This window comes from Geospiza fortis, unplaced genomic scaffold (assembly GCF_000277835.1).
Source record: "Geospiza fortis unplaced genomic scaffold, GeoFor_1.0 scaffold10, whole genome shotgun sequence".
Classification (NCBI taxonomy): Eukaryota; Metazoa; Chordata; class Aves; order Passeriformes; family Thraupidae; genus Geospiza; species Geospiza fortis.
The window spans coordinates 5,714,511-5,727,027 of record NW_005054326.1 but is presented as its reverse complement, the minus strand read 5'-3'; the positions used below and the strand labels follow the sequence as shown (position 1 = coordinate 5,727,027).

At 42.6% G+C, this 12,517-nt stretch overlaps 1 protein-coding gene across 1 annotated transcript in view; it reads left to right on the top strand.

Annotated features, from left to right (window-relative positions):
* Positions 1-12,517, top strand: part of TMTC1 (transmembrane O-mannosyltransferase targeting cadherins 1) — a 143,913-nt gene that overhangs the window by 74,435 nt on the left and 56,961 nt on the right. The window contains exon 10 of the mRNA XM_014307034.2: positions 6,631-6,752. Within this exon, the coding sequence (XP_014162509.2) occupies positions 6,631-6,752 (122 nt within the window). The remainder of the gene's footprint in view (positions 1-6,630; positions 6,753-12,517) is intronic.

The following is a 12,517-nucleotide window of genomic DNA, read 5'->3' as shown; positions in this document are numbered from 1 at the left end:
AGAGGGTTCAGTGAAATCTGGAGGAAGGGGGGAGCCCCTTGCAGGCACCCCAAGCTCACTGAGCGCTGCATTTCTGCTCCATCGAGTGCTGCAGCCGCATCCGCAGCGTGTGGGTCCCTGGTGGGGCTGGCAGGAGCAGGGGACCCTTCCCAGGGAGCTCTCTGTGCCAGCTGACAGACTCAAGCCAAAGGGAGAAGCTGCCTTAGTCTGCATGTGACTGCTGTTTTGGATTAAAAAAGCAGCCACAAGAAATGTAAAAACACCTTGCGCGTCGGATTTTCTTTTGCTCAGTAGATGTTTGGAAATAGCAGGTTTGGAGCGTGGTGCTCGGAGTAAATATAACCACAGCTTGAAGCAGTTCTGATTTGGCTCCCTATGAATATGTTCAGCATCTCACCAAATGGGCTCTCACTGCCTGCAGCGTGGTGGTGGAGGTAATTATCACGGGAGCAGGGAGGTCTGCCATTTTCAGCATATTAAGGCTGAATTACTCCTTTTATTCTGCCATTTTCTTCTTCTGATTCGAGTTAGTATTTCAAGGCCCACTCAGAGCTGAAAGGTTTTGAAATGGCACAGTAGTAGGGGTGAGCAGGAGAGTGTAGGTGAAATGAGGAGTAAGAAATTTACAGCTGGGGAGGGGTAATGATTGTTCATTGTGGCTGCTTGGCCTCAGTTAAACGTTGGGGTGCCAAGCTGCTGTGTGGGTTTTGTTTTTTGTTAGGCTCCTCTTGTTCCATGTTACCTTCTCAAAAGCAAATTCACCATGAACCAAGTTGCTTTTCCAAAGATTGTGCTTTTAAGTGCTGCAAATTTGTGCATTGAATTTTACCTGTTTTGGTTTTTTTTGTTTTCCCCACCTAGTCAAGCAGCCTGCAGTCACAGAATGAAAGGGAAGAGGGAAAAGGAACCACAAGGTGAAAAGGATTATTCTAATTCCTGGAGCAATTTGTTGATTTTCCTGTTTCCTTTTGGAATGTTCCACGTCTCTTTCAAAGATTTGTGTGCTTCTTCATCCTGCTCAAATGGGCTTGTCAAGTGGAATTAGAGGTTGCAGAGATTAAGGATTGGGAAAATGAGCTTATATCTTAAGGGAATTTCAGAAACCTGGGTGAGAAAGACCATAAAGACACAGCTGAATGGATGGGTAGCTGACTTCTACAGGGAAAAAGAAAATAGTAGATATCAAAATTTTACTCTGAGATGCTAATATAAAATATGAAATATTATGGGATATATTTCTGTGCCCTGTTATGGGAATGGGAAAGGACTGCTTTCTGCTTTAATTCCATAATTGCAAGTCTGATTTCCAGAGGTGTTGAGCACCCACGGTTCTCAAGCTGGTAAAGTTTTTAGGCATTTTCAGCATTTCTGAAAACCATGCAGTTTTACCTGGTACAGACCAGGACTTTCTTCCTTCTGGAAACAAAGGGGGAATGATCTTGTTAGGGTGGTCTGAGACGTGTGCCGAGGATTTCTCTTCAGATAATCCTGGGTGAGGAAGCCAGTGCTCGTTTCTAGGGGTTTGGTTTCAGATTCTGACTGTATGTTTCACTTTCTGGTGTATGTTTGCACCAGTTCCTGAAGAGGTGCGGCCGCTGGTGAACTGGAAAGTAGTTTCTGCTGTTGCCAAATACTTGAAATAGTGTCAGTGTGTCAGGTAGTTAATACACAGTCAGCAGTGATTATCAAAATAGCAGTAGAAATCCTTGGCTATTTCTATCAAAACTAGATGATCACCAAGAAAAATTGAGTTATTTTAGGAAATGAGTGAGTTACTAAGCCTGGCATTCAAGTTGCTGGTGCTACTGAAGATGCTGATTTTTAATTTTTTTTTTAATGAGATGAGAAAATAAAACTCCTAATAAAGTGTAGTGATTACAGAATTTGTGGCTCTTTTTCTAGGAGCAAGCTGATTAAGGCAGGTGTCTGAGCCAGTTTTGAAGCTGGGAAGTTACCTTTTGCTTGAGTTTTTCAGACCATCTGTAGACACCTCCAGCTTTTGGCATCATTCACTTGGAAGCAGTGCCACAGGCAGCAAAGTGAGATAACCACAGTGATATTTGCTGTTGGTCACAGTAGACAAAGATGTGTGTGTCCCATCCAGGCTTCTGCTGCTGTCCTGAAGGAGAGCATGCTGATGGTGCATGGAGCGTGGTACAGCTCTGCCATGGCCCATCTGTGTGTGCACCAGCCAGGTGAGACCTGGAAACACCCACAGCTCCTGTCAGCTTTACAACCACAGAGATTTTGTTTTTTCCCTTTGAAGGAATCAATCCCTAGGGTTAATTCCTGATTAGCTTAATGCTTTCTTTTTATCACCTTATGCATGAATGGAGAGTGAATTTGACATGCTTCTACACCCTCCCTTTTATCTTTAATGCTGTGTGTGTGGAAGGTGCAAGAGTGGGTGTTTGCAGATGCTGACCTCTTGCCAGGGGAGATGCTCACAGTGGTTTGATGCAGGCTGGTGAGGAGTCACATTGCTGAGCCACTTGTGGCTTCATGAGAGAGTGACATAGCAGGGTTGTGTGCAGTCTGCACTAAGGGTTTGTACAAATGGATGTTAGGAATAAACTGAAGAAGTGTCATCCTCTGAGTCTCTGTGTCTCTTTTGATGGATAATGCACTTACCTCTCAGGCCTGGAAGGGTTTGAGAATGTGTATTAGCAATCATTGGTTTTGTACAGCTGTGCACTACCAGCTTTGCCGGATGCAGCTTTTCTGCACATGCAGTCAGGTGTTCCAAGCAGAACATGTCACTGTCTGCAGTGGGCCATCCAGAGCTCACTGTCACAGGGATTGATGCCTTTGGTAGGAGGGAGATCTTTACTCCATGGAGCTGTTGGATCTAAATGGTGGAGAGGTGACACTTGTCTCATTCTCAAAGAAAACAGTTAGAGGAAGGAATTAAACCCATTTGATTGCTTTTCCATCAAACAGGCAAGCATATAAACACCTTCAGAAACATTCTGAGGTAGAACAGAATGGAATTTGCTTGGATTTGTTTGCCCAGCTGTTGTCTTCCCTGAGGTGCAGCTCAGTCCAGCCAGGAGAAATGCTGTGCTCACAGCTCTGCTTTCCAGTGCCTCAGCCCTTGGAGGTGCCAGGCAATGTGAACATCAGTCCTGTCAGCACAGTGCAGACTTCATGGATCTGGCACCTCAGACCATGCCTCCTCCAGGGGCAGAGTAAGGAATTCACTTGTGCAAGCCCACAGTTATGGCAGTAATGCTGCAGTGATCTGTGCACCTCCTGCACTCACACTTAGAGGGCTCTGCCTTGTAGAAGACTTGTGCTTTAGTGGAATGTGGAATATGTCTTACGTGTAAAATGGAAAGATCTTTTCAGTTATAAATTCTAGAGTTTCTTCCTTTCCCCCCAAATTGCTAAGGAAGCAGTTTTTGAGATTTATTGTTGTATTGATCATGTTTGACCTTGGAGTGATTCTTTGCTATTCTGTTTGAGAGAGTGGGACACTTTTTTGCATTGCCCTTGGGAGAAATAGTTTTCTTTAGTTCTTTGATAAGTCTGTAAAAAGAAAGTTAGAAACTCTTTTTTAAATCAGTTTTTCGTTTGGTTTGTTGTTTTATTGGTGGGGGTTTTTTTTGTTACAGTATAATGAAGGCCTAATTGTAATGAGTTAGATGTGAATTTCAAAACTCCTCCCTCCTACCAAGCTATTTACTATAACAAATGCTATTTTGATTTGAAGTTGGTTTGTCTTTGACAAGAGAAATCATTCTGAAGTTAATTCAAATGATTTGATCCCCCCCAAGACTACAGTGACAGAAAGACAAGCTTTGTGTTTCCAAAAGAAAGCACTGTCTTTAAGAGGAAAGGAATTGTCTCTCTGAATGCAGTGATCTATAATTTCTAGTCCTAGCTATTTTATTTTAAGGAGAAAGGAAGACAAACAAAATTGCCTATTACTCTTTAAAAGCTTTTACTACATCTCTGGGCACCTGGAAGATGCTGATTCTGACACCTTTACTTCAGCTATCTCAAGTGGGATCATATGACCAAAGTAGCTAAACCGAAGAAATGGTCCTAATATTTCTTTTATTTCTTTGCCAGGAAAATGCAACAAGTTATGTATAGGTTGGATTTGTTTTATTTAGAAAATCGTGTGGAGGAGATTTCCTATGGCTTGTGTTGCATGGGAGATGCTGCTGCCCTCTGCTCCTGCAGCCCCAAGAGCGGCTCACAGTCACGACCACACATAGCACAGAACCAGCTGAAGCCTGGCCTTTGAGGACCAGCTCTTCCCAAAGGCCTCTGCCCTAATGGAATGCTTTAAAAAGGGCACTGCCAGGTGTTTTTTGTTGCAGAAATAAGGAGCACCATGGAGGGTTCTGCTGCTCCATGAGGCTGGTTTGTGTGCGCTGTGTTTCAGTCTCTAAGCCTGCCCAAGGGACTGAGCTGGCAGCCCTCAATGGCATTAGCATGGAGCTGTGACTTGTTCTGGGGAGAAGAAGGGCATGCAGAGCCATTTGATCCTTCAGCTGAGCTAATTCCCACATTTTCCTCTTTGTCATTTGATGTGCAAGTTTTATTTGTCTTTCTCTAGCATTCAGTTTCCTTTGCTTATCTGCAGTGCTGCAGCCTTAAATAACACCATGTCCTTCCTAGAGATGTTTAACTAGAGATTGTTTTCCCAATTATTGATTTAATGATCAACAACTGGAGAAATATTGTTAGCTGGTTTGTTTGAAAGCAAATGTGTATCTTGGGGGCTGAGAACGTTGTATTTGCTAGCAGTGCACTCCCTTAAGCCAAACATACCTTGTTGTGCCTCCTGATCCTTAGTGTCAAACCCCTGGGGTAGAGTGGTAGCAGAAGATGGGCACCATGATCAGGTCAGACACAGTGGGAAGGGAGAGCCAAATGGCAGGAGAAAAATGGAGTATATTTACAGATCTGGGTGAGGAGGGAAGTTGAAGTTGAGCTAGAACTGGTAATTTTGATTCAGAGTTGAGAATAAATTTTTAGTCCTTTTTTTTTTTCCAAATTCAATTTTTTGCTGTAATTACCAGGCACCTCTGCTCATCATCTTTATGGATTGATGTCTCCTTCAGCTCTGAGAATAATGTACTTTAGATGCTGTTGTGACTGCATGTAGGCACTAGTGACTGAATCCAGGATACTGAAAAAGTGGTTAGTAGGAGTACTATAGATAACTGTGGTGCTATTTAAAACACATATTGATAAAGAAGTCTGGAGACGTGAATTCTACTCCTCTCTCTGCCTCATGATTCCTCTTTGAGCCAGGAGAAATCCATGCACTTTTTTGTGATCCTGTGGTTCAGCTCCTCTAAAGCTGCATCAGAGCCTCCTGCCTTGTACCCTTGCTTTTGGTACCCACAGAAAAGACCTGTTGTCTTTCCCATAGAATAGGAGGAATACATTTTAGTAGTAGGACTCCTGAATTTCAGCCACTCTCTAGACCAGTGGCAACTGCTGTTGCAGTCTGTGCAAAAGCAGGACAGTTTGTACTGCTTGGCCCCTCATCATTGATGGGACTCCATTTCTCTACTCAAAAATCCTGTTCAACATTTCTAAATGTAGCTTCCTCTGGTAGAGAGAAGTCAATTTGCTCTCCAAAACCGAGAAATTGCCCACAACAATTAGAAAGTGCTGCAACCATTAAGTGATTCTGTTGCATCTGTTTCTGAGCATGACAAAGCTTCTCGGGATGTCTGCAGACAGTGAGAAGCAGCACTTGAGTCAGGAGAGCACAGATGTCTGCCTGGGTGATTGAACAGGCCTGAAGCTACACTTCTATCCTGGTGTCATTCTTTGAGAAGCAAGAGCTGATTTATCCTCTTGGGGTGGAGCTAAACCTGAAACTCAGCTTGCTCAGGAGGCCTGGGTCTCTCCATGGCAGGATGAGCGGCCACGGCATCCCCGGGCTGGCCCCACGGATCACACTTGGTTTGAATTGCATGTGGTAATCCCATTCCTCCTCAAAGAGTCAGCTAGTGAGTACAAGTGGAGGGCATTAACTGAGCTCAAGTGAAAAACATTAATTTCAGCATACAGCATGTCTCAGATTTCTGACTCTGTATGACTGTGGAGACCTTGTGTGTGAAAGTATCATTTCAAGTGTAGATATTTTCCTTGGAAGAGATGAAATTACTGCATTAATGTGTCACTTAGGGCTAGTTTTCTTTACACAAAATGTGACTGATTGAACAGCTTTTTCTCTGCTATAAACATTTAGGATTGAACACAGCAGTCTGTGTGTATGTGATATGCATTTGTGTATTTACATAGAGTCACACTGTCGTGGACATGCTAATGTATACATTCACACTACTCTGTACTTACATATTACCAGTATGAGTTCTATCTTAGGTGATAGCTGTGCCATGCATATAGTAGAGCTGACCTTGGGAAAGAGACCAAGGGTAATATTAGACACAGTGGGTAGTGTTTGTGCACTTTCTGGGCATATTAGATGCACCAGGAGTGCACAAATATCCAAGATTAGTGTCTTGTAAAAATTTCTTTTAAATGCAAAAACATGCCAAATGTTAATCAAAGTTGCTTTTTTTATGACCCTCAAAAAAGTTAGAGGTGAATCAAGTTGGATTTTTTTAGTTGATATTGTTTAATTTTGTATTATTGCAGAAACTGGAACACAAAGAAGTTTTGGTTGGCTTGTTGTTCCTGGTTTTCCCATTCATCCCAGCCAGCAACCTCTTCTTCAGGGTGGGATTTGTGGTGGCAGAGCGAGTCCTTTACATGCCGAGGTAACTATTGCAATTGAATTTTTTTTTGCTAATGAGACCACCATCTCATTTTCTGAAAGCAGGCATGATTGCTTCTTCCCTTTTAAGTACTTCAAACATTGTATTGCAAGCCAGTGTGTTCTCTGCCTGGGAATTTTGGTGTTACAGCATGAGAGATTTTATAGTCAGCTGAGAGCAGATTGCTTGGCAGGAGCAAAGCTACTCAAAATCTTTGCTTTTCTTTTTAAACACAGTTGTTTTTTTGTGTGTGTGTGCTTGATACAGCTCAATACAGAGATGAGCTGTTGTTTCTTGAGGATTCTCCTCCAAGACTCTTTTTTCTTGGTAGCATTATCAAATTAAATTCCTTAATGATTTTATCTTAAAGACAGCTGCTGGAAAGTTAGCCTGTCATGTTTTTATTGGGTTCTTGTTCAGCTTTCCCACTCCATTAGGTGGTCAGTAAATACAAGGGAGACTTTGCTGTCTCAAAAGGCTCCTGGATTCATTGTGGGATATGTACATGGGCTCCTGCCTGTAACCTACTGATTTCATACATGTCTGAGAGTGGAGATTTGCACTTGGTGGACAGGAGGAGGAAATTCCAGCCACTTCTCCATCCCTCAGCCAGTGCTCTGAATTTTCCCTCAGCTTCCAGCCTCTAACAATTGTCACTTCAGCTGTCTGGGTTCTTCCGATTGCGTTTATGCAGGGACAGGTTTGAGGTGTCACTTGTGACATCCCCACAGTGTCCACACCAGAGGCTGCAGTGGCACTCAGAGGCCGTTCATCCAAGATGCACCAGACCATTGCCCATTTGACAGAAACACAGGCTGGTTGAGGCTGGAGAGGACCTTGGGAGGTCATCTGGTCCCGATCCTCTGGGCAAGCAGAGCCAGTTGTCTGGGACCAGGTACAAACAGCTTTGAGTCCAAAGAGGAGATTCCACAGCAGCTCTGGGAAACTTGTGCCTGTGTAGTTTGTTCCATAAGTAAACGCTGGGTCTTGGATGCTGCAAGTTAGAAATCCCAATTCTACCCTTGGTGCAGGGGGCCAGCGTCTGTTATATCACATGGGAACTGCCATTGCAGAGCTGATGACAAAACAGAAGTCCTCAGTTTCACCCTGGGTTACTTCGTGACAACTGAAACAAAAGTTTCATTCCACAAAACATTTAAATTCTATTCCTCAGGAATTGTGCATCCAGACATCCTAAGAAAAATGCTCACAGATAGTCTTTTGAAAAGCTGTATATATTCTGATTGTCATTGGTGTAAGCACTGTCACAAAAAAGCTGCTCATTGGTGTAAACCTCAGGCTGTGGAGGAGCTATTGCATGTGTTATAAGGCTCTTATGCAGTTAGGCTGTATCCCTGTGCCTCTGTACACAGACTTGCTTTTTAGGTTAAATTCTGCTGACTTTGTTCACATCACTAGCCCTGCCTTTGTTAGCTGAGGGTACACCTGAAAGTATAGTGAGTGAAAGTTGTCTCTCAGAGTTACTTTGCAAATGATACCGTCAACTAATGGATCCTGCATCATTTCAAATTAACTTGGAAATCAGATTGCTTTAAATTCATGTAACAGAAAATGAGGAAACACATGAAAGAGCAAAGCTATTAAGGAAACAGTCAGCCGAACACAGGGCTGTGTTGAGTGGTTGCATTTCTGAATCTCAAAAGAACAAGTGCAGAAAATACTTCAGCTGTCAGCAGTTCCTCGTCCTCCTCCAGATGAGACTGCTGATATAATGAGAGGAGGGGCAGTGAAGAAGAAAAAAGGGTATGTTTGCACAGAGAAAATTAATCAGCGTTAACATGTGTGCATATAGTTTGTATAATGCTTTTCATCTCCCTGAGGGCTTTGCAAATATGTGACCTACAAAGTAGGTGATTGATAGTTGCTACTTTTTTTTTTTTTCCCCAATTAGAAAGACTGAGGTAGAAGGATTAAATCTGGAGTAAGTCTGTGTCAGAGTCTCTGGATCTCATATTTGGCTCAGATCACTCCTGTCCTGCTTTGCAACATTTGGTTTTTGCTCTCAGCCCAGGTAGCTGGCATGAAAAGGGAAGGCAGACCCTGGCAGTGCATGGCCAAGGTGGGGGCTCCCTTGCCAAATGACCTGCAGAGAGCTGAGCATCTCTTGCATCCTCCAGGTCCAAAATTGCAGGGATGGTGAGAGGGACTTCTGCTAACATTCATGACTATGGCAACACAATAACAATGTGATTTTGTTTTGTTTTGCTTTTTCCCTCAGGAGGATGGCAATTTAGTAAGGATGGCTAAGGAAGTGCTCGTGTTCTTTATTTAGAGCAGCCTGTAGCAGCTTGCTCAAGTTACATCTTGAAAAGGGGTTTTCCTATCCTTTGCCCTTCAGTCTCTAAAACTCAGCAAGTCAGAGGTTGCCATGCAGTTTTATTTAGACAAAAGTCCTCAAAGAGATTCAGAGGATTTGGTGGTCTATGTTTTTGGGCTTATGCTGGAAGGCACTTTCCTCTCTCTGTTTCAAGCAATAGCCTTTTATTGATATTTATGGATGTGGCACTTGCATTTTTATGGATGGGACAGTGGAGTAGGTGTGTCACAGCCTGAAGTCCTGATTCAGTGGTGCTCAGTAGGTACCTGGGGAAAATGTCAAGCATTTTCTTTTCAATAAAAGTTAAGTAAGGACCCAAGGATTTATGTAAAAGATATTATAAATAGAAAGAAGAAAGAAATAAGCCTTTTGCTCAATGTCTAATTATATGGCTGGGCCTTGCCTTCTGGGGATTGATGGGTATTTGGAACAATTCCTCTTCTGTCTGCAGCCCTGCCTCAGGGGAGAAGCATACAAACTGTGTCAGAATGGTTGAATGTTTTCTTTAATTGTGTTCAGCTAAACAGAAATATTTGGAGAAAATATTTATTGTCTTTATTTTTCATTGGAAGGTTACAAGCACTTACGTGTTTAAATTAGGAATTTTTAATAATAGTATTAGGTTGAAAAAGTCAATTGGAAAACAATTTATTGTCTTTTGACTTTTAATTTGGCTTGTTTGTTTGTTTTTTCTTTTGTGTAAGATGGGAAAACTTGTTTTCAGGAGGGCAAAGGGTGTGAAATACCTAGGGAGTGATGAACAGGATGCAGCTCTCTAGGCCAGTTTTACAAAATGGCATAGCTTAAAAAGCTGAGTCAGTGAAAGAGTTAAATTACAATTTTTTCCCCTCTTCAAAATGTCAATGCAAATGCTGCTCAGAACCCCACAGACAGTACAATTGTTTGGAACTGCAGAATGACTGAGGGCAGGCATTTGTTCTGAGTCCTGAGCAATTTGTAGTCAGGCAGGAGCAGCAGGTCTTTCCCTGTGTAGCCCTTTAGTGTGCAGCAACAGGAGCAGCAATACAAACTCTTGGGCTATCCAGGAGCTGCCTGCTCTATTGACATTCCCACAGAGCTGGGCTTGCCCTCACCTCATGGGATCAGACCTCTCCTACCCGAGCAATCTCTGTGTTTGCCTCATCTTTCACTGCTCCCTGATAGCTGTGGCTCCTGGCTGAGCTGTTGTGTCAGAGCTGGACAACTTTTGCTGTTTTCAGAGCCTCATATGAACCAACAAATCACCCAAAACATCACTCTGTGGGTTATTTCCAATTTGCTGAAAGCAACAGGCAATCCAGTGGTACCTGCCCCGTTTTTATGGCCACTTGTTCGTGGTGGATATTGCAGTGAGTGGGTTGCAGGGTGCACAGTTCTCTTTCCCAGCACAGGCAATTACAGGTTGCTGTCAGGTTTTTTTGCCAGCTCCTCACTATATCAGGAGTTGATGTTGCAACTCTAATTGACAATACTGGGAGATGAGATCACTGCTGTATACAGGATGGCATTTGCTTCACCATCTATCTTAAAAATCTGCAAGAAAGCCATCACCCAGGAAAAAGCACATTTGTATTTTTCAAGAAATTAACACATCGTGGTAAAGTTTTCTTCATGCTGTAGCAAAGCAGAGACCATATGAATTTTTGCCTCTGCATAGAGCATGTTTTTAATCCTTTGTGCTAATGCATTTTTTCCAGCTGGTGTAATCCCAAACATTAGTAACTTACGTAATTGGAGGGGGGAAAAGAAAGGAACCTGGTACGTGGTGGAATCATCTGTAACTTTTATGAATCTGATAATTTCTGAGCAGAAGTGCCCAGTGCTTACAAGGCAGCCACTTGGGGATGGGGCTTACTGGTGCTTCTCTCCTGGGAGCATGTCATGTACTCCACATTATCTTCATTTTCCTAAAGACCAGTTGTGCAATGGGGTTTCAGTTTCCTTTGCCACTCCTTTCTTTATTGCCATTTGAAGCTAAAAGTTCACCAGGAGCTGAATTTCTGTTTGCCTTTCCAAATTCTTTCAGTATTAGATCAGATCCTGTAAAGGATCATCTGATTTACAGAAGAAGCTTCTCTTTTTATTTGGAGTCAAGCACTGACCCAGCGAAGTCAGCAGTGAAAGTCTCATTGGCTCAGTGGAGCTAGTTCATCTTCTCCCTGATCTCAATTCAATGACACAATTAAGCATTTTGCCAGTTTTCACGTTAAGCCCACAAGTCATTTGGGATTTGTATATGGAATCCAAATGACACCTGTTCCATTTCCTTGAAACAGACATGATTTCACTGCCTGCTCTGTTGCTGCCATTCTTAGGGGGGGCCACGGGGCAGCCAAAGTTCAAAAGAAGTGAACTGGATTATATTCCCTGTAATTCAGGTGCAGACGTGAGGGTACTGGGAGTGAAATGGGAGAGCATTATGTGATGGCAGTAGGCCAGAGTGCAGCCCCAGCTGAGTCCCTGTTTCCTGTGAGGGATGCCTCTGTCCCCCTGCAGGGTGTCAGTTTGAGCATCACCCTGCAAAAACTGGCTGGAGGCGAGGTGCTTGGGACTTCAACTGGGGCAAGTGACCCCAGTGCTGCTTCCCCATCTGTGAAACAGGGATAATAACTCCACTCTGCCCTTCAAAAGGGGGCAGAGAGAGTTCTCATTAATAAATGAGAAATAACTCTTTTCTAAAGGCTAAATGCCATGAGCAGCTCCCTTGCAGATGCGTGTCCGAACTCCAGCTCCTGCCTTTGGAGGCTTGCCCCATCCCTATCAAACACTTCAAGGAGAAATCAAAGCAGCCAACCTCTGTTAATGCAGGCAAGAAATGCTGAGATGCCAGTGCCATATATTTTGGCAAAAGGCAGTAAAGATGTAGGAATAAAAAACTGAAATGATTCTGCAAAGCTGAAAAAGATGAGCTAATGGCATATTTGGTCTAGGCTGCTGTATTGAGTTATTTTAACTAAATTTAAAATGTGCTTTTGAGAAATGTGTTGTGTTTTGGGCATGTACAGGAAAAAGCTATATTTTTGTGGAGTTATGGGCACTAATGGCTATAGTGCAAAGATTTCTGGTTTTTGTTGTGATAGATTAACCTAAAGGAAAACCTTCAAATGCATTTATTCTTCTCTTGAAAAACAGAGGTAGGTAAAGATATTGGTTTTAAAAATAATAGGTTAATGTCATCTTGTGGAAGTAATCTACTTGGCCATGTTGATTAAAAGTGGATTCTTATTTACAAGGCAATACATTGGCCTTAAGATGATGCCTTGTGAAATTTAATAGATAATATTCTTATATTTTTGGAGTTTTTGGAGACTTGTGATGGAACTGTATGGGAAATTATTTCTTATTATGGAATTCCAGAAGTTATGATAGTATTTAAATTAAAACTGTAGTATGCAGACCCATCTCCACTGAAGTATATAAGATGTAGGGA